We start from the raw sequence: 22,586 nt of genomic DNA, 5'->3' as shown, positions 1-22,586 counted from the left end.
TCATGACATCAATACTTTATTTATAACCCCCCTTTGTTTATGCCATAAAGCTTATTATGCATTTCCGGCAGGTATGAATCATCTTTTGGCACAATCACGGATAGCTGCTTTCCTGTAGTGCAAACTGATCTGCCAGCAACTACAGACATCAGACAAGTAAGAAGTCATCTCACTTGTCTGATTTAGTGTCGAAATTAATATTTCTGCTATCATTCACTCAGTGGTTTAAAATAAACCTCATTATTTCAATTTCTCTCCAATACTTGAGCTCAGTGTTTCTCTTTATCTTTCACTCAGTATGTGTGTCACACACACGCAAATCAGGACAGAAAATCATGATCAGGTCCAAAATATAAATATGATTTTATTTCACAATCCTGAAAGAGATCAGCCATCCATGAAAGGAATGCTAAATTTAGTCTCTTTTCAAGTCTAAAATGGATATACTTAGCAACGTACAGTAATTCAGTTTCAAAATAAGCAAGATCATCCATTGTCTAAACACCATTAACAGTACAGTAAAAACAATGCGGTTCACATACATATTTACAAAATTTTTGTCTTCAAATTTTTGAATGCTGGTGTTGGTGTTAGCTCCTCATTGACTTTCAGTTTGGACCGAGAATGTCCCCCACAGTAAATCAACACAAACATGCACAACTAAAACTTTGTCATGAGGTGTCAAATGCGTTGTACATTCATTATATTCTTTGTCTGTTGTGATTTTTGAGAACTGCCAGGAAGCTGGGTTAACTGTGGAAGACACTTGAAGTCTACAAGGATCTGGTCTGGACAATTCGCTGCTTTTATTGTTTTACAAACACTTGAAACACAAAATGGGTGACGGTGAGATACTAATGCAGCTTAGTCTGCTGTCAGACAGCCATAATCCAGAGAAATGATAAAACCATCTGTCTATTCAATCATTAAACAGATCAGTATGTGTTGAGTTTTAAAAAGCACCATGTCATCACTGTTCAGGAAACATCTACGTTAAGTGTGCACTTACCTCGACAACTTGTCAGATTAGCACCAAAAGAAGTCAAAGTATGTTTCTTTTAGGAAAGGTTAGACCACAAGTCTTAGTGTGAACATTAGCAAAAATTCATGAATGAGTTCTTACAATAAAGAGCTATTTAAAGGGTAAAATAATTGAATAAAATCCTGATTCATCAGGAGTTGACAACAACACCCTGACTGCAACCCTGTAAAAAGCCATTTGTAAACAAAGTTTTCACCAGGGTCAAGCACCTTAAATAACCTTAGGTAATTATCAGTGTGTTTGAGAGTTTTACCAACAAATGTATAGAAGGCAAAATAAAAAAACTATTTAGCATTGGCTAACAGAGTTTTGAATTGAATTCTTATGTATGGACATAAAAACTGTCTGTTGATGTAGATGACACACATACAGGTCTCGTTAGCACCATAAAGGTTTACAGTAAGGTTTTAAAATCCCATAATTACACTTGTGCATTATTAGAGACTTTTAAATTCCTTTTTCAGAAGGTGAGCAGAAGCTAAGTGCCAATAATGAGAATAAGCACCACAACGTTGCAGCATTTCATGATTCCTCATTATGCAGAATTTCCTTGGATTTCAAACTAATGCAGAAATGTAAAAATAAAACAGGGTTTATGATAAACTGTCATATGTCTCTGTCTGTACATACATCTTCAGGCTTATAGAACGGGACCCTATTCAAGTTAAGTTTAGGAAAATAAAAAAAGTGCTTCTTAATATACCATATATATCTGTGAATAAAGACAAACCATCCAGATGAAAAAAAAAAAAAAAAAGAAAACAAAGTACATTTGTTTCATGATCTGCCAAAAGAGGCAGGGGAAGGAAAAGAATGATGCTACATGTGACAATCTGTAGTAAATATACGCACAATATTCTCTAACCTATGTGATGCTATGCGTTTGTTTAACAAAGGTTACAGTGAGAACGGCACCGATGCAAAAGCCAATGAGATTCAGCTTATGAAGAGAGAATTACTGTCTGAACTAAAGAGCATAGAGTCCTATTATGAAACAGAAATTCTGAGCACTTAATGCAGGTTATAATAGAAATCTTGCAGTAAACAGGCTTACACCAGGAATTAAATAGAAATCGTTATGATCAGAATAAATAATCACATCTTTTTTTGTTCTTAATCGTGTGTATAAAACCAGTTTTAAAACATCTTTAAAATGCTTCAAAGCACCATCTCTCTACATTAAAAACCGACACCGAGACTCACAGTTAAAAAGCCGTCAAACTTCAGTCTTCCTCCTCCTTTTGAAGGCGGAGACGAAGAAGGGCAAAGTGAACAGACAGATATTAGAAACGTAAAAATGAGAGTAGCAGTTTGAAGTTGATTGAGGTAAGGCAGAAGCACTGGATGTTGGGAGTTATTTCTGTGTGTCTGTTGTGTGTGTAAAACATGTCGACTAAGTCCAGCGGTTGTAGGGACCTGTCACTTGCGTAAGTGCATAAGGGGACACGGTCATTACTCCGTCTCTCGGGAGAGTCCACGCTTGCCGTGTGGGAACATTCATCATCCTCCTCGTCTCCTCTGCCTCCTCCCCCTCCTCCTCCAGCCCCCCGCCTCCAGCTCCTTTCCCGTTGCTCCCCGGGCTGTCCCCCATCTTTAACCTCTCAGCCTCCTCCTCCCTGTCCCGCTCCCGCTTGGCCATTTTGGCATCCCACATAGCCATGCCGTGGCCTGGCTCGTTCAGAGACTTGTGCTGGTAGAAGACCAGGGAGATGCGGGTGGGGTGGCTGCGGTTTGGCTTGAGGATAGGGGTGGTGGCGTGGAGCTCTCGCCGCGCGCACTCTATCAGGATGGAGCCGTGTGACGGCGCCACGGCGACTCCGCCTATGTCATTGTCCAGGAAATTGTGCTCGCTGTCTGACCACACCTCTTCCTGCTTCACCTCTTCTGGTTCAATGAGTGTAGTCTGCAGATTAAGCGGAAGAGTTGAGAGCGGAGGGAGGCCGTGACCCCTGACCTCTGTTGCACCATCTCCTTCTGGCCTGTGGAGTCCATTGAGCCTGCTGAAAAGGCCCTCAGAGGTAGGTCTAGGAGAGAAAGAGGAGGGAGGAGGGGCACTCCCACTGGGGGAGGGTCGGCGCAGAGGAGAGCAGTGCACCTTGTTGGGCTCAGTTTTAAAAGTACAGGGATAGTCACCGAAGGTATTGTGCGGAGGTATACGTTCTGACTGAGCACTGTGGTCACCAGATGCTGGGGAATAACCATTAACGGCGTCACTCATTGTCTTGTAACTGAGAGCTGAGCTGTTCTGTCCAAACTGGAGGCCAGGGAGGCCATGCTGGTTGGGAGAGAGCACCACCCCCTGCGGGGCGATCCCTGCCCCATGAACAGGATGACTGCCGGTGGACTGATTCCTCTCTGGTAAATACCTTCCAACGCTGGCAGGTCTGGGGGGTAGTTTGTATGAGCTGTAGTAACCTTGAGGCTCTGTTGGTTGAACAAAATGATTTATCTGTTATAACACATACGTGTTGACATATTACATAAAGCAGAATACATACAGACTTAGGTTTAGTACCTTTATGCGGGGTTTCGCTCTTTACTTTTCCAGGTGTGAGAGGAGTCAGTCCGAGCTTCTTCTCCAGTTTCTCTGCCTGAGCCTTCTGACGAGCTTCTTGCCTTACTTTCCGAGCTGATTTTACCGGCTCAGCCAGTAAACGTACCTGACATTTACAACAAAAAAGAGTACATATTTAGAAATGTATTTTAAAACAATGATGACGCAGCTAGAAACAAAATTCAGCATAATAAACAGCAAACGCTGCCGTCCTGTTGACTCACCTCGCGGGGAAAGGAAGACAGAACTTGCAAAGCACCAGTTTGGATTTTGGCCCACTGGCCTTCGACCTGACCAAACTCATCCCTGTCTGAGATCTTGTAAAGCGGCAGGACATGGAGCTGCTCGTCTTCTGGTATGTTGCGCACCGCGCGGTTATCTTCCTTAGTGAGAGTGCAAACCTAAAAACACGGAGACGGGACAGGTTGCTCAAAGGAACCGAAAGCTATGTCAAATCAATGTTATGATGGAACAAAAGTAGGCTTTTAAATGCTGCTGCACAGACATAGGCACACTCTTCTTACCACAGTGCTCCCGTTATTCATGTTCTGCGTGTCCTTGTGCGCGTGAGCACAGAAATCCACACAAGCTGTGACTCCAGAAAAAGGACGACCCTCCCTCCTGCCCAGCCGACAGTCTTGTCCCGTCTGCTCACATTCCACCTGCCAGAGGCGTGGGAACAACACATGAGATGGGTTCAAACTAAACTCAGGTCGATGTTGCTGTTTAATGTTTCATACCTGGTTTTGAAAAGCCTCAGGAGCGAGTTTCTTGTAAAGCGGCGCGAGGTCACTGGCAAGATTCTGGAGGTTGTTCTCTACCTTCTCTTCCTAATGGTAAGAAGTGTTTTGGGGTGAGTAGCTGATAGAAACCGCTGCCTACAGCTGCATCTGTCATGTCTAACATTATCCACTAGGTGGCAAATGTTTGGCAGATTTGATCAAATAGAAAGCAGCGAAGCCATAGAAGCTCTAACACAAACGTACAGTAGAAACTGGAGCCAAACATAATGACAAGTTCATCTCTTCACTAAAGGAACAGGAAAAACAAATGAGGTACTTCAGGATTTCCTCACCTCCTCTTTGTAGTCTCCAAGCAGGCGAAATTTGCGGGGCACTTTGCTGCGTGCAAACTTACAGCCATTAAAGTACATACTCCAGGAGCAGCCGAAGGAAAAGGAAGCGCCGCAGGTGTCTGGGTCCAGCCCCTGGCACGCACATGTACGACTGTGGGGATGGAAAGCGTAGAATAAGACGGAGCGAACACAATGAGAGTAGATCTGGGTGGCTAAATATCCAAAGAGGAGACGCTCACTCTTCATTCAGGGCACAGCGACGACTGGTGGGGGAGCCGTACTTGAAGAGGGTCTGAGTCAGGTCCTGGTAGAGGTGGTCCGCCATTGAGCGAGGGATCCCCTCCCACACCAGGATGAGGATCACCAGCACAGCTGTGTCACAGCGGTGCCCTGGCCTCTGGCGCACCAGACACAGCAGCTTTTCCTCCTCACTGCCACGTCGGATCACCTGTCGGGAAACGAGAAGGTTAAAAACACTCTGAAAAGCTAGCAGGATGTAAGAGTTTGATGAGCTTGAGTCCAATATTACACAAAAACACAAACCATGCACTTACCCATTTAGCTATAGGGCATCCCTGGGAGCTCCTTCCTTCCTTCCCGGTGTAAACAACAACCTCCACCCTGACTGCATTTCCTTTGGCACCATATCTGTTATATAAAAACAACATGAATAACAGAAACCCAAGGTTTGTTCTACTGACCAAACATATGCCAGTAAACATAACATGAGTGGTCATAAAATATTTGATAGTGACTGCCAATAAACAAATTCTCCAGCAACACTTTTCAGTCCTTAACATCTGAATTCACAAATAAATATAATAATATAAGTATTTAACCTACTATACATATAATTCCTGTGTACAGAACAATTCCTTGCTTCAATTTGATTTGAAGGCTTGTCTTTGAAGAACTGCAAAAGCTTGAGCAGCGTGAAGCGCGCAGTAATCTTTCTTTACGGGCCCCTCGTCTCAGCTCTAGGGGTTTCCTGTTTCAACATGCCGTGTGTGATGTGTGTACATATGAGCAGCCGAGGCGTGTGCGCGTGTTACGCTCGCTCAGCTATGCTTCCTTTTAATGACAGACTCTTCGGCTGTGTCTCCGGCCCCATTCCGCCAAAGCCCTGTGGTGGACTAGCTCACTCTGCTTACGTTTAGCTGTAAACACACACACACACACACACACACACACACACACACACACACACACACACACACACACACACACACACACACACACACACACACGCGCGCACACACACACACACACACACACACGCGCGCACACACACACACACACACACACACACACACACACACACACACACACACAGCCTGTCAACAGCTGTACCTGATCTCCATCATCTCCCTCACTGCGGCGACACTAGGACCCGCCCCAAGGTGGGTGTAGTAGGGGCCTTCCTCCTTTTCAACGATTTGGTCTGTGGGCAAGAAAAAATAAATTGCAGCAACTTTAACAAGTGCAGAACTTTTCTTCATACAAAACTACTTTCATGTTTCAAAGGCACAGACATGGCTGTCTTTGATGTGGTGGTGGTAGTGTTTTACAAAAACACCAACACCCAGATTATGGACATTCTTGAAAATGGAGTCAGATAAGTGAAATATGTAGGACACTGGCCACGACCTTGTAAGTAAAACATGAAGTGAGCGAGACTTCACAAGTTACCAAAAGCCTCCAAATATGGAAATGGAGAAATGTAGACTTCTTTTGCTTGAACTTTGGACACAAATAGGGCTGATTATATCACATCACTTGTGATACCATCATAGACATTAAGAGGTAGCACCAACTCACCCACGCACTGACAGGATGGAAAATCGGCTAGTTTTTTGGAAGGTGTGTTGAGTATGTTCTTGACTGGCGTATCCAGAAAACTCATGGGAGATTCCAGAAAGTTGTTGATGCTGTTTTTGGATGGGGTTGATTCTGCGGAGTGGGTCCTCTCTGCGTCCGTGGACAGGACAGTGACAGGCCCCGACCTCTCCAGTTTGTAGTAGCTCTGCTGGCTGGGCGGGGGGGACTGTCGAGCCTGGGAGAAGCCGTTGGTCAGACCGTGGGGCCCAGTGGCCTCGCTGGAGAGGGGGGCATCGGCCGGGCTGGTAGTGTGATCAGCGCTGTGCTGCAGCCCTGCAAGGGGCTGAATTACCTGAGATAACAAATGAGCTGGTCCTGCAGCATGACTGTTAAATGGATAATGGAGCAGACCGTTTGAAAGGGATGTAGACTGGTTGTCGTGACCTAAAGGGAGGCTGATCTTGGCCATAGCACCGTTTTGTGCATTACTGTGACAGATGAGTTGCCTCCGTTCCTCCTGGGCTTCAGCTAAGTATCTCTTCAAGTCAATTTGGGCCTGAGGAAGGAACAGGTTCCTCTTATGCTGAGGTGCTGACTTGCCTTGTGAGACATTCTTCTGGCCTCTACTCCTGTAGGGCTTCTCTCCATTCGGCATGCGTTTCGAGAGAGGGGTCCTCGGACTCGGTTTCTCTTGCCCTCCATCGTTGATCTTCTTCTTCCTGGGCTTGGAGGGGGTTGTCTTGGATTTCTTTATTAGGGTATTTTTCTGACTGGGCGTTAGCTGGGAGCTGTAGTTGTATTTAATGGCCGACACGGGTGTTCCTTTGGGAGGGTTGTTCTCCGACTGCTGGTTGTGTCGGGACTGGATGATGAAGGCCAGGTCCGCCAGCTGAGCCGCCACTTCCTCCTCGTCTCTGTTTCGCCTCTCTTTGCCGACCACTCTACCTCTGTCCTCCACGCACTCGTGCTCTTTGTGGAACTTCTTGTCTCGAGCGTCCTGATGGCTGCACTCAGACTTGATGACATGCGAACCAATGGCTCGCTCCGTTCCTCTCCAAGGTGCTCTGTCTGACCTGGGTTCTAGGAGGTTCTGCTGGGACAGCTTTGTGTTGAAGCCTAATCCCTGGGAGCACTGTATGACATGCCCCTGCCTGGCCACAGGAGGGCATATGACGGACGTCTGGTGGAGTGGTGAGCTGATGACAGAAACTTTGTTGTAGCGGACAGCCTCTTGCTGCGTTGCATCTGAGGTGGAAAATGCAGATTTTGACACACGTTGACTCTTACTTTCAGCTTCAGTGGACCCGGGGGTGCTTTGAGGTACAGCTGCCAGTTGAGTCAAGGCCTCAATTGCAATAGCCTGATCAAAACTAAGATTCCTCCTCTCTGCCAAAAACTGCACACTTGGTAGCAAGGCATCGGGAGGAGGCTCACTTTTGATGAGTTGGGGGGTCCTTTGTATGCAAACAGGAGTGCTTTTATGGCACACGTCATCTGTGAAGTCCTCTGGCTCCTTTTTGATGACTTTGTGCAAATCCGGGGGCTCTGTTTTGATGGTGCAAAAAATGGAACGTGAGCCAAACAGCTTCTGCTCCAGTCCCTTCCTCTCTGTGACAGACAGACACACCACGGCCGCCAGTGTGGACAGCGGGTCCTCGCAGACCTCCTCCTCGTCACTCAGCTGGGCGGTGGCTGGCTCGCCGAGCCACATCCACGGATCCTCCAGTTTGATCTTCTTCAGCGGAACCGACACGTCCACTGGAGGCGTCTTGAGTATGTCCTCTTTAGGGATCGGAGCTACAACAGACCTATGATGCTCTGACGCCATCATAGTTCTTTTAAGCGCAGACTTTAGCTCAGAGTGTGACTCAGTGGTCATGTTAGCACCATTATGTTTTGTCAAGTCCTCAGCATATCCATTTTTTAAAGTTACAGAAGAGCATAGATGTTGGGGAAGTGCAGCACTTGTCAGCTCAAGCCGGGGCTGGTTTTTAAGTGCTGGCCGTCCGGTTTGGTCCAAGGCCAGGTTGTGGGTGATGGGGGGGGGGGGTTGTTGAGGTATGTGGCCTTCTTCCCCCTCATCCTCCTCTGCTGCCATGTGGGTGTCATCCATCTGTGCCTTGCCTTTGCCATTTACCGACCCACTTTCCGGAAGCACCTGAGACAGACACAAAGGGAAAGAAACACGATGAGAGAGGTGACTCAACGCTCGCTGGCAGCGTACAGTGATTCAGCTTGTTCTAAACAGTCACGGCACACAGCACCACAGATTGCTTCCCAGCACGTCACGAGCATGTGCTGCAATCACTGTGAAAGCTGTGGAAAATATTATGACATGTGAAAACAAAGAGTCTGCTTCCTATAAAATCTGTTAAGGCTAAAAAATAACTAAACAAAGATAATAAAAAACAAAACTATGTGAGTTCACAGTCAAGGCTTCAAAAGACGACATTCATGATTCCTCTATGAGCTGCAAAGTGTTGAGAGCCACAGAACCACAGGCCTAGAGTCACACATAGTTGAGGACCACTGTCATAAGGAGCAGAGTGAGGGAAATGAATGTGAACAATAATCTTCTTGTTTCTACACAACAAACCATTTTCATAAAAATCTGGCTTGTTTAAAATCTTGTATAAAATAATAGTTTGCCATTGAACACTCAAATGCCTTTTTATTTTTCATCATCCTAAATGAGCATGTGATCATCAGACGTCAGTTCAAGCTCTTTCTTATTTTAGGATTTCACCCCACATCGCACTCAGAAATTAAACCCTCTGCACTGTAAGTCTGATTAAAAACGCTGCAGCGTGACAACGATGAAAAAGCTCGGCATCATGTGCCAGGACTCAGCTGACAAAGGGATCTTTGCACAAACTAGAGGTGTGTGTGTGTGTGCGTGTGTGTGTGTGTGATATTTTTCTTTTTTCCTCTTAAGAACTACAGCGGGGGATGTGTTCGTTATCACAGCTTACCTGGCGTAAACACTAAACCCCATCGTTGCCACTTTACAACAGGAGACGTTCGCAGCGGTGCATCAACGTAAACCAGACCACTTAAGTTGATCTGCTACACGTGTTCATGCTGTCTCTCTGTCCATTAAAAGCATTAAGCTAATGCAGCTATCCTGCAGGGAAGTGCCGTGACCAAACATTTATGCAGTAGTAAAACTGCTTTGGCCCCTGATCCATAGATGCTCATGCATAACTACTGCAACTACTAACACTGCCCCTAAAGTCACACTACTGCGAGACACAGGTACAAGGTGTACATGGTACAAATGATGGTGGTGTGAACTACAGCAAACGTAAAGGTGAGATTTCCATTGCATCTTCACACAGCTGACCACAAGGTCTCACCTGGACTATTAAAACATCTGCTGTGGTGAGAAAATGTTGTTTCTGAGAAAGTGTCAGCAGCTTCTATCATTTATTCAGCCTTCACTTATTCATACCTACCCAAGCGTCGTACGAGCATCCTCTCGTGCTCTACAACGAGCAGAGGCCATTTGTTGCTTTTCACAATCAATATAACACTGAGCTCAGACAGGATTAATGATGATGGAGCTGATTTATCACATTACGCCTCTTCACTTATCCCACCACGATCCATCAAGCGACCGTGCACAGCTGGGACGGTGCCTTACTACTAGAAACACGCCGCTGATGCAACAGATAGCTGGAACAAAGACTGAGGCAATAACAACGCTGCCAGTGCAAGAGGGTGAGATGCCCGCTGCAGGCAGCACGTGGAAATGGACCACGACGACGAATAGGCGGGGGCAAGAGAAAGGAGGCAAGATGGGAAGAAGGGGAGGGTGATGGGGGGTGGGGGGGAGGCAGCGCGCCTGTCACAATAAAGTGCTTTCAATGACAAAGCAGCACTGGCTGCCTTCCAGCACTGCACCAGACACACGCGTGTCCTGTGTGTGTGTGTGTATGTGTGTGTGTGTGTGTGTGTGTGTGTGTGTGTGTGTGTGTGTGTGTGTATGTGTGTGTGTGTGTGTGTGTGTGTGTGTGTGTGTGTGTGTGTGTGACTTGTTCTAAAGCCAACATCAAAGCACAGCGCTGTTCTCAATTATACTACATTTAGCCTTGTGACAACAAAAAGAAGCCTAATGCAGGATGTAAATGCGGAGTCATGTGCTCTCATGTAGTCACCGGGTCTCTGGGGAGCGCTGGGTGTGCGACGTCCCAGGGCTGTGTCTTTGTGTTGTGCCCCGGCGTGTGTCTACCAGAGGGGATCTACAGTCGCTCACGCTGCTGCACATCAAATGCGAACGTTGGGTTTCTCTTTGAGTCACAGACACAAGGAACTGCTTTACAAAAATCAACACAACACACTTGGGGGGGGGGGGGGGGGGGGGGGGGGTTGCTTTGTGCACAAACACACACTTAGAGACCCGTCCTAGCAACGAACATGACTGTCACCAACTCCCGACAAGCCTCTCAAGACACGAGTCTCCAGAGAGGCTCAAAGCAGCGTGTGTCATAAAACACGTCAGCGTTCGAGCAGAGCTCCTGCGTTTGTTGGGGTCGACAGCACCGACAACGCAGCCGAAGCACGCTTCCTTCCTGGCTGCTGGAGGGGGGGGCTGTTTTATGTGTGTTTCTCTCAACACGTGTGCGTTTCCTTCATTCATTGAGAGAGCGCTTCCTGTCTGCGCCGAGTTTTATGTCGCGCAGTTAACAAACAAGACGGCGCACATAAAAAGCATAACGCTGAACAAAGGAGGGCTTTCAGGTGCCAATAAACCTAATGAACTCGAAAAAAGGGGGCTTGTGGTGTGCGAGCATGAATCACAGCTTAATTATCTATAAAATTATACGAATTAGGACAACATCAGCAACAGACGGACCTGTTCCACAAACCACACAATAATAATAGCGTTACCGCTGCAGCCAAACGAGCCCAGGCTGCCAAATTACAAGTTAGGGAGCACGGTTTACACCAACTCCACTTCTCAACTGAGCAGCTGGAACGCAGCAGGTGCAGAAACATGTCCGAAACTCTACAAGAACAAAAAGGGGAAGCAAAGGGGCCATTCAGACATTCAGACTGACGATGCAACAGGAAAAGAGACGGGTGTGTTGAAACACTTTCCTTTGCCGCCGACTTTTTCCTCTGTCGCATCCCTGACTTGTTACTTCCCACCTGGAAAAAGGCGAAGCTGAGCACGAACGCGCAGAAACACAGATCCTGGTGATTCACTGGAGACAATAACAACACCTGCTTGAAGGTAAAGTGCTTCTATAAGAGGCAGAGCTGCACACACAGCAGAGGAGCAGCTCTGCTGTATCTGTCCCATCTGCAGCCAGACAATAGACCCCGGGATGAGTCTGCCGTTACCTCGTCCGTCCTCAGAGCCCCTCCACTCACGGCAGCGTATCCCTAAACGGTGCCGGTGGCCATCTTGCTTTGCATTCTCTCCTCCAGCCTCAAAGGGAACGGCAGGCTACAGTAGCCGTGTGCAGGGCGAGCTCCCGGGTGTCATGACTGGGGCGACCGTGCCGAGTGCTACAGCGGGCGCCCGCGCACACACGCGCGCGCACGCGTGATGCGTTCGCAGACGCAGCCAGCGTCGCGTCGGCCAATGGCGTGAGGCGCTTAGCGGCTTGTAAATTATCTTCCATGCCTAGACTCTCCTAAACAAAGGATCCCCTATGTGGGCTTTTTACTCCAGCCCTACGCACACGGACGGGAGGCAAGCTGTGGACTGGACACTGCACACGAGCTGGATCTGGATCAGAGGGAAACAAGCACAGCTGCTCAGATATTTACTACTGACTAACAATAAACAGTACAACAATAAATAGACATATAATAATAATAATACAGAATAGAGATGTTTCTGTACGTCCAACACAAATGAAGATATAAAACAAATACAAGAAATCAAATCAAGAAATGCTCTGTCTCTGTTGGTCACATGCTTATCAGTTCTTTAAATCTACTTAAAGGAGCCATGTCATCTGCATACCAGCATAATGTCGCCAAATTCCACATGATCTAGCAGGAAAAAAGTACAACAAGCATCACAATTCCCCAAGGAGCAACTGTGGCCGGAGAACACAAAGTGAAGAACATGAATGTTGTGCGAGAGCAAAGTGCTCCTCCTGCTTCGGAGGCGACCGTGTGGCCGAGGTCACGCCAGGACACAGAAAACACCGCGACCGCCGGAGCCGCTGCCTGTCACAAACACTCCGGAGCCCAGTCTGAGCCGTGGGATTGATGGCGGAGGCTCCTGCAGCTTCCTCCAGACAACCAGAGTCACGGAGGTCTTCATCGTCAACAAATGCAGGTGATGGAGTCGCACTGACAGGTTTAGCGGTAGCACGTGTCTATTGCTCATGCCCATTAAACCCAGTATGCCAGAATAACAATTCAGCAGAGAAAATAAAACGTCTGTAGGCCAGGCTGCTTTTATCAAACTGCACGGTTCAACAGTGTCAGACAGTTGGTCGGTCAGTTAGATTCTTTCAACTTATCACTGCCCAACATGCGTCTTTTTGTGCAAACGTTATCTCTTATCCCAGAACAATGCTGCAAGAGTTTAAGCATTGACTTACAGCGTTAGCCATCGAGCGGATTCAGTTTCCTTTCTGTATTCGTGGACAGCTTCAAAGGTATCACATCCTGGTGAGTAAGTGGGCGATGAGCGAGCGTGGACGTATGAAAAGGAAAGGAGCACCGCTGCGCATTTGTCATTTTCTCAGACAGTTGCAGACGCGCTGTAAAACAAACACGGACGCAGACTAAACACAGGAAATGTACACAAGGCGCGTGTGTGGTTGAAACACACTCAATCCCCGCAAAATAATATTTCTCCATCAATGTCATAAACAGAAAACCTCAGGCCACGCTACAAAAACAGTTGTTCCCCCGGTGTTTGATCTCAGTGTGGATTAGTGGTCACATGGAGGCGGTCTGAGGAGCTAAACGCTAGGACGCTAACGGTATCAAACGGGGATAAGATGTTTTCAGACAAACTGCCACTGTTGTGGTTTAGTTGTCATTTAAACAAAGTCAGGTCCGACAGGTTTGATGTTATTACAACACAGAACCACTTACACTGTTTAACAGGTTACACAAAGCTAAACAACAAACACGCTGGAGTAAAACACACACCTACAAAAACCCACATTCACTCCACTGGTTCATTCAAAAACCACATCCACCAACATTTTTCGGGCCCTTTCCAGCCCCATCTGTTTTTCTCCCTTTAATGAGCTGCCCAGCTCTCATTAGGATTGAATAGTCTGGACATTAATCACCCTGAGGTAGTCGGGCAAGTGAAGTACAGCAACGCACTGGGTTGTAAAGCATCTCTGACACATCTGGAGGCCGGCTCCGTGATGGGCCCGTGCCAGCAGCTGTCGTTAGCGCCAGTGCTAACGCGAACCCGTCTGCCGTTTGCATGGGAGCGACAGATCTGCGACGAAGCCCAGCGCTTCTCTTTTTCTTCTGAAGCTCTGCCTCTCCACTTGTCATTCAGCGGAATGTGGCGGCGACACCCCGAACGCAATGAGCGCCCACGGCCGCTCACACCCAAACACCTCAGCGCAGATCATGTGCAGAGCATGTGGAGTTCTGCAGGACGGACCGTGAAGTCTGGGCTCTCTCTCCAGGCAGCGCCGTGCAGACCCCAGAGGCTGCTCACATATCACCGCGCTGGCTTTTCCAGGGGAACATCTGTGGACTCGCATACCAGGCACGCACACGCGCGCGCACCCGACTATTTTAAGGACACAATGGAGTCACATTCAAGAACTTCACACACGTAAACAATGGCTTATGTAACACGCTACAAGCCCACTGTGGGAAGGAAACGTGCGCCGGTCCACACCACACCCTAAACCCACATGTGCTCAATTTAAGGACAGCAGCGGTTGGTCAGCACGAATGAAGTCGTCGCGCCGATGCCTACACCCCCAGCCCTTCAACCAGAGGAGGGCTGAGCTGTAAAACTTCTACATGTTGCTAATTTTTTCTCCGTTTGTGTATTTTACTTGTGCCTCCGTAACAACCGACTCGCTCGGTGGACTCAACGTCTCTGCAGACACATATGGGATCATCAACTCTGGGTATTTGGGTATTTTAGAGTCAGTGGGGCTATATACATGTGAACACAAGCGTTCACCTTGGGAAGGACAGAGGGGGTGAGCGGGTTCATTCAGTTTATGCAAACACTGACAGACATGCACACACACACACACACACACACACACACACACACACACACACACACACACACACACACACACACACACACACACACACACACACACACACACACACAGACCCAAGTATACACACAAACACTATGCTGGCAGGGCAGAGTGGGGGCCCCAGACCCACTCACAATAGGACAGGAAAAGGCTTTCTTAAGTTTGTGCTAGCGCAACATGCTGAGTAAGCAGGTTGGCCACATGACGGAATACGCTCACACACACACACACACACACACACACACACACACACACACACACACACACACACACACACACACACACACACACACACACACACACACACACACGTTTCTGCAGACGGATCCGTGCAAACTCCAGTGGTGCAATAAAAAGTGACTGCACACACAGAAGATAACTAATGATTCAGATGCATGAGCCATATGCGTTTAAAGGCAGGTCAGGCTGATGCACAAACATGCTCGGGCTCCTCCAGGAGGCCATTGTGTGCCCTCGCTCGGATTTGAGTGGCATTTCTTTTGGGGGGCAAAGTGAGGATTTCTTTTCACCCAGAGAAACCAAGTGGCACGACTTCAAAGCTTATCCCAGGACTTAGAGCCTCACAACAGATGCTAAGAAGCAAAGAAGGCTTAGAAGTGGAGCCCTAATGATATCAACACTTAACTTTACAAATCTCTTGTTGGATTAAAACCTCTCCTCAATAAACTGCACATTTACTACCATACAATAATATCACCCCGCATTGCTGTTGAAGAAGGAACACACATAACGCATCAGTTGCAAATGATTGACAGCTGAATGTGTGTTAGAGCAAACAGACAATGTTTGAGTCCCTTTTCATTAAACTGCTGTGTCTGGTTGGATGTAAGCTTTTAACCTGGTCTTTTTTCTGGGCGACCAACCAAAGCCGGCCGTTATTACAGATACCAGCGTCTCAGTGTTGTGTTAGATTTGATTTGCTGGAACCAGGTTAACCAAAGAAGAAGCCACAAAGCAGAGTTGAAGAAGATGGGAAGGATGAAGCACAACCCACTGTGTTTGGTCATGAGTTGGCTCTGGTGAAATGTTGGCAGCATCTCTGACATTTCACGAATCGCTTCTTTGGCCCCGTTCTGTCCCACACGCTTACGTAATAAGGAGAGGAAAAAAGAAAAAGGCGTGTGTGGATGTGCAGCTGTCCTTCCGCCGTGCCCACGTGGATGTGGAGGAAAGAGATGACTCCTCCTTCACTGGCACACACACTGGAGTGACACACCACACTCAGATGGGACACTTCAAAATACACAAAAGTTTATTTTTATCTTTCTTTTTTGTACCTTGCAGTAAGCTGTTCAATTTCATCTTCATAATCTGAGTGACATTGCAGTATAGTTTATATCGGAGTAGTTGTCTTCTGGTTTTAGTTCTGGTTTTCACTGTAGTTTGGAAATGACTAGAGTCAATTTCTTATTATGAATGTCTAATATCGTTACCACATTGTATAAATTGATCTGATATTATAATCAACATAGTTTGATACTAAGCAGTCACAGATTGTAAATTGTTTAGGAAGGTTTATTCTTCTGAATGAGCAGCCTGATCAGCAGAGTTTAACCTCTTTACCTAAACTCAGTTTAGTTTTTAAGTTCAAAGCTTCAAACCCACAATAGTTTTGCGCCCAGTGGTTATCTCCACTAATCTCGTAACAACCCTGAGAATACGCCGTCAGACAACCGCAACCGTGGCGGGTTAAAGGTCAGCACCAGACAATCAGGTCACCATGGCAACCGCCCGAAGACCTCCAGTGCTGTGTGTGGATGGGGGGAGGCCGAGTCCACAGTACCTCTGCTGCATGAATAACTGAGCAGCAGCTAATGGGATAATAAGAAATACACGACACGAAGCGTACGCGTGAACACTTACCTTAAACACAAACACAGGTCGTTGACAAACACGCACACACACACACACACAACACTGAATATCTGCTACGATGCCAAAGCCAACTGTCACCGCTGGGAGCTGGAGGTTTCCTGCTCTCCCTACTATGAGTGCTGTCTGAGAGACTGCCAAGTGTTTCTCCTGATACGTGTGTTACCTCAGCTGGGTTACTCCTCTGGCAAATGAACTGCAGCAAAACGAGGGGGAGTGGAAGAGGTGTAGGTAGAAATTAGCTCACGGGAGGAGCAGCGCTGGGCGCGCTAGCTGCATGGAAGCAGGTTGTTACGCATAAAAAGCATTCAGTCCACGGATGGATTGAAGTAAAAGCTATGTAATTACAGTATCATTGCACATTGACCTCACCTTAAATATACCACACCAGGAGCACGGCCTTGATGAATACTGTGAGTGAGCAGCACAACTTAAGACACTATTAGCAAGTGCTGTCATTGCATTTGACTAACATATATAATAGAAAACCTAAGTGGCTTCTAGTTAACGGTGCTCATCTCCACCAAAGACAAATGGACGAACCATGCATGTCAATGAGCATATGCAGATTAATATCTGAATATGCTACAGGAAGAATTATCTGTCAAATAAGATCCATTGTAACCGAAAGCACAGGATGAGGTGTACAAGGGGTCACGTCCTCAGATGCTGATCATGGTTATGTTATTGTCAGTCCATAAAAAGGTAATTCAGTTACGAGGCCTAAGGCTCTAAACAAGTCCAGACTGTTTCAGTCAAAGCCACAGTTTCTGCACTGTCTGAACTGCAGGGTGCTGTTTCTTGCATCAATAATAACAAAATACTTACTTAATTCAGAGTAATAATTAATTAATGGATAGTCTGTGTGTGTGTGTGTGTGTGTGTGTGTGTGTGTGTGTGTGTGTGTGTGTGTGTGTGTGTGTGTGTGTGTGTGTGTGTAGCCAGGTTCAAGCTTTGTCCTCACATTCCAGTGCAGCTTGAGGCCGCGAGGGGGCCTGAGTGAAACCATCCGCTCCACTCTCACTGTACACCACACTCACTGTAAAAACACACAATCAAATCAAACCCTTCTATTTGTATTTGGAGTCATGCCGCTCATTTCCCTGCTGTTTTCCCGTAGAAACCAACTTGAAACCAGCAGCTTTCCAGCAGCAAAACCAGGAACAGAATCCACATGCCACTACATGAACTCCACTCTGGCCTCTGCCCCTTTTTGCACAATCCCATGGAGTAAGACACATTCATGGGAAGGGTGTGTGAGCTTGATCAGCAAGACTGGCCAGTAAGTGTGCTAACATATTACTCACACTAGTGCAGACAAAGTAACCCCGGCGCCCAAGTGTCATTACAGTCTGGAGGGAACCTCGCTCCACTGGCTTCACATGGGCAAATTAAATAAAGGATAGTGTTAAGGACTTGCTTCATAACATGAGAACATCAACCCTGACAGAGTTAGCTTCAACCTTGCAATTGCACTGAATCCAAACCTGTTCTCAAACCACAAACACAGGCGTTATATGGTAACGGAGACAAAACAGAGACACACCTTGTAATTTAATGCAAGCTGTCAATAATGTAAACACAGTGTTACTGTAAACCTTCAAAAGAACAGAAATTGCTTGTAAAATGGGAAATAAACGCATTGCATCCAAACACACACAAACACACAATGACCCACATTTCGGTGTAATCCAAATAATGCGTTCCCAAATGTCTGGCCTGATCTTCCCCGCGTCACTCAGCCACAGGGCGCCGAGGCCTTTGCTCCTCGTAAAGCAGGTGTTATGTAACCAGCCCTGATCTGCTACCGCCACCGCCGTCACTTGGCGGCCGCGGCGGGCGTGCGTGCACATGTGGTCACGTCACCCGCGTGGACCCGAGGCACACGCCTCCGCCTGCTACACAGACGCCACTGAACCACACACATGGACGTGGAGCTTCAGCTGCTGCAGCTGCTACAGGGGTAATGCAGAGGAAGTGCAGGGGATGCTGGATTTCCTTCACCTGCTAATTGCTAGATTCACCTTTCTGGGAAGGTAGTTGCATTGTTTACCAATAATGATAATAATCAAAATTTAAAACAGCTGGAAAAATGGCTAATAAGTGGCACGACTTATATATATACTTATTATATATATATAAACTAGTCATAAAGTTTATTTAATCCAACTGTTGCCTGACTGTTGCGTGATTCTGTCTGGACAAGTGGTGAATATAGATCCAGTATAAACCTGTGTCTGTTCGTTGGGAGGGAGAAGGCCAAGAGAGGAAAATATTCCATCTAAACCCATTCTGTCCCCAGTGTTCGTTGTTTTACTGGGTCCTCTCCTCAAATATGCATTCACGAAGCCATTCAGTACCACTGCGCAAAAACATCCGGCACAAATTGGCTTTAATTACATCCCTATCCATCCCCCCACACACACAAGCATGCACACACATACTGGTGCCATGTGTAACCCATAAAATACCTTATTATCTGGCTAGTACGCACAAAGACACACACACACACACACACACACACACACACACACACACACACACACACACACACACACACACTAACAAACTGAACAGACTCCAATCACATGCCGAGCTCCTGTCGGTCATGTGTGACCATCCGGTCGCACACAGAACACCATCAACGCTTTACTCATGCGCCCGTTCACGCCTCGCTTTCCACGTGCACGCGGCAGCACTTCCACTTTTACCAGCCGGCGCACAACAGGAACCCACCCGAACGTTAAGTCAGTTGTGAAAGTGATACTTTTCGCTTTCAACCGCCTGCCTTGTTCAACTCGCCCGACGCTGCTACAAGTAGGAGATCAAACGCAGCGCCGTCAGATGGTGAGAGCCTCTTTACGCGGCCGCATCCCATCAGCTGTTTGTGGAGCACAGATTCAGTCCCACTCAGATCATCCAACGTGACCTTGTTGTGGAAATGAACCCAGCGCCACATGCAAACGAGCGAGTAATAGTGTGAGCGTGTCCTAACGGCCTTACCTGTGCAGCAGAGATAGTGAGTGGAGATGAAGGGCTTCTCCTCTTCAGTTCTGTGCACTTCCTCAACTTGCAGATCTGGTGGCCAGTCCTGCGGTTGAGGCAACAGCTGCACTGGCCACAGTTAATCTTCCTCAGACACGGCTCGCATTTCCCGCACCTGCTCCGCTTCTTCCTCTCCCTCCTCTGCGCCTTCGGGCCGGACCGCGGGGGCACGGGCGGAACCGGGGGGCCGGGCTCCCCGTAGCCGGCCTCTGACTCGGTGTCCAAAGTGAACGAGGAGCGCGTGCTTTCGGAGCTGCAGGAGAAGGTGGTGCTGCTGTCCAGGGAAGGAGTGGGGATCTTTGGCACCTGGTCCAGCTCCGCTGCTGCTCCCACAATGCTGCCGTCTGCGGGGTTCGGACCGCGCTCCACCGCAGGGGCACCGGTTCCCGACGGCGGCGCTGGCGACGACACAAGCAGAGGTGAGCCTCTCTGGCTGTGGCGCTCCAATGCTTCTGGAGTGGGTTCCCTGTCTTTGGTGTGTGTCTCCGTTTCTGTGTGGGTTTGTCTTTCTCTTTGATGGGAAGGGATCTCTGGGCTCTGCAGCATTTGAGGCCCCCCCTTGTCTGAATCCCTCAAGATCCTGGGTTTGAGGGAGTCACTGTGAACAATAACCGGCGTATTTCTTTTCACCAGCACCGTCTCTGACTTTAGGGCTGCGTCGGGGACGGCTGAGGACCCTGGGATTTGTAGTTTAGCACCATAAATTGCAGGTTGCATGTCCGCCGGGCCCTGCCTCAGAACCTCTAATTGGGACTGTGACGTGGAGGTGGCTTTGGTGGGATTTGAGGTAGCTGCGTTGGAGAGCGGTAGCACCTGTACAGGTGAGCGCGACTGTGCCGTCACTTCCTTGTCAGAGGCTGAGGTGCAGCGAGCGTCAGCAGAAGCGATGGAGACACTGCTCTCCTTTTGTTTTTCCTCTTCGCCCCCACAGCCACGCCGCTGTTCAGCCATTTCTTTCTCCTCCTTTTTCCCAGTAACAACCATCGCACTTCCACCCGTTCTGTTCTCTTTGGATTCCAACGCGTCGTCCTCCTTGCCATGATCGAGCTCACGTGTGAGGATGGATGAAGCTGCCCTTCCCTCCACGCTGCCCTGCACCCCTGTTGGGCCGCAGCCGGGAGGAGGAGGCGGCTCATTGGAGAGTTTTGCCTGTCTGTACGCGTCCTCACAACCAGGGGTCCCGCTCCCACCCGTTACATCCCCTTCACCGTCATGGCTTCCGGTCTGTTCATCTCGCAGGCGTGAAATGCTGTCACAGCCGTGGTGCCCACAGTCTTCCAGTGTGTTGTTGCACGGTGGTAAGTCTGCTTTAAGAGGCCTGTCCTCTTTAGCGTTGGTCACTGCCGCACTACGATCTCCGATTCCAGTTTTTAGAGAGACCGGAGGGGTTTCCTCAGCGTTGCAGGGGTCCGGTTTCTCTTCTCTCTCCCCGCTCCCCTCGTCTTTGGCGGCTGAGTCGTGGGTGCCGGTGGAGGGCCGGTTCCTGGTGTTCCGGGGCTGCGATGCTTCCCGTCTCTTGATGCTGGTTTTCCCTCGACTGCGGGCTTCAAAAGGCTGGCGGGGAGCGGCGGACAGGCTCGTGCCCCGGGGCGACTTCCTTCGCCCTGGATGCTCTTCTAACTCTGCGCAGGCGTCGGACAAGGTGCTGGGTCGTCGACGTCTTGGAGACCCTGCTGCATTGACAGCAGCTTTGCCCCTGGCTGGGGACCTCCCAGGACCCGGATCCACAGGCTTACTGAATTCCCTGCCCCGCGGGCTCTGACTGGAGTGCGTCCTGGCCCTGGTGCCTGACCTTTTGGGTTCTTCTTTGGGTGTTTTCTGGGGCCTCGCTGTTGCTCTTCCTCGGGGTTTGTTGGAGTTACACGTTTGCCGCTTGGCGCTGACCACTCTCCGGGCGTTTTTCCTCTGAGCGGGTGTCTGCCTCCTGATGGGTTTGGCCGTAGCAGGCATGGCTGGGGGCGTGGAAGGGAGGGTTTCTGGCAGCCAGCATGAGAGCCTGATGATCGTTTATCTTCTTCCCCAGCACAGTGTTTTTTATCTTTAAACAGGTTCTCCCTTAGTGTTTACTCTTGACGTGTGAAACAGGATTCTTTTATAGCTGCAGTGCATGACCTATAAAAAAATTAAAAAAAATACAAGCCTCAGAACCTTTAAATGTCTTATCAATGACAGGTCAAAAGACACGTTAAAAACATACAGAACAATGTGATGTCTAATAACACGATTATGCGATCTAGACATCTAGATCTGGACCTATTGGACTCGAGGAAATTGCACTTCTGCTTCTTTTCAACTACATAGTCAGACGGCCATGTGCTCTAGCGTGATGTAAACAAAGAAAATTCAATCTATCGACAAAGGCTGAGTCTGGAGAGCCGGATAAAACCGCGCAGACGCGCTTGCACAATGAAAAACGTGACTCTAACGGTTTAAAGGGCAGCGGGCTGTGGTCGGAGGTCGGATCCTGTTTTCGCCTCGCTGGCTGCCGGAAGAGGGGGTTATTACGGCGTAAAAAACGGCCGCACCGTCGCTCTTTATTATTTTTGCACTTGACCTCTGTCGTTACACGCGCCGCATTGGTGTAAAACCTCTGCGCTCGCCTTCGTACAGATTGTTTGCGACGCGTCCGGTTTTTATTCACGGGCCCGCGGCTCAAATGGTTTACATACCACAGAGAGACAGTTGCACTGTCTGAACTGCTAATAATACTCCGCTCCAGCGACACAGCGAGACCTTGTATTGGTTCCCGTCCTCGGCAAATATAGACTGCTGGCAACTTTAATCCTCTCACGACGGGGACACATGGACGTGACACGAGCACCGACATGAACGCGCCAATAGCTGCTGTTCTTTTTTCCGGAACGTGCACCGAGTAGCTCGTGCCGAGCGCGACATCCGTGGAAATGTAAATCCCCCTTATGTCAGTCCATTCAG

At 48.3% G+C, this 22,586-nt stretch overlaps 1 protein-coding gene across 1 annotated transcript; it reads right to left on the bottom strand.

Moving 5' to 3' along the window:
- Window positions 1–339: 339 nt before the first annotated feature.
- On the bottom strand, window positions 340–22,460 carry tet1 (tet methylcytosine dioxygenase 1). The gene is made up of 12 exons (XM_029174981.3): window positions 22,322–22,460; window positions 19,611–21,764; window positions 6,490–8,647; window positions 6,022–6,112; window positions 5,226–5,319; window positions 4,911–5,119; window positions 4,672–4,822; window positions 4,337–4,426; window positions 4,121–4,258; window positions 3,821–3,997; window positions 3,558–3,702; window positions 340–3,466 (listed from the first exon to the last, which is right to left on the bottom strand). The coding sequence occupies exons 2-12, from the start codon at window positions 21,600–21,602 to the stop codon at window positions 2,436–2,438; spliced, it is 6,276 nt and encodes a 2,091-aa protein (XP_029030814.1). The 5' UTR covers window positions 21,603–21,764; window positions 22,322–22,460; the 3' UTR covers window positions 340–2,435.
- Between the last annotated feature and the right edge of the window lie 126 nt (window positions 22,461–22,586).

Source organism: Betta splendens, chromosome 15 (assembly GCF_900634795.4).
Source record: "Betta splendens chromosome 15, fBetSpl5.4, whole genome shotgun sequence".
In the NCBI taxonomy this organism is placed as follows: domain Eukaryota; kingdom Metazoa; phylum Chordata; class Actinopteri; order Anabantiformes; family Osphronemidae; genus Betta; species Betta splendens.
Note: the sequence above shows the minus strand (reverse complement) of the source record. Positions and strands in the feature narration are given on the sequence as shown.

Bases quoted from the DNA above. Each gene is read 5' to 3' on its own strand.
- tet1 (XM_029174981.3), bottom strand. From the start codon at position 21,602: ATGCCTGCTACGGCCAAACCCATCAGGAGGCAGACACCCGCTCAGAGG. The intron at 6,113-6,489 runs GTGAGTTGGTGC...TCTTGCCCACAG, and splicing joins TCCATCCTGTCAGTGCGTGG to ACCAAATCGTTGAAAAGGAG. The intron at 4,823-4,910 runs GTGAGCGTCTCC...CCATCCCCACAG, and splicing joins CGCTGTGCCCTGAATGAAGA to TCGTACATGTGCGTGCCAGG.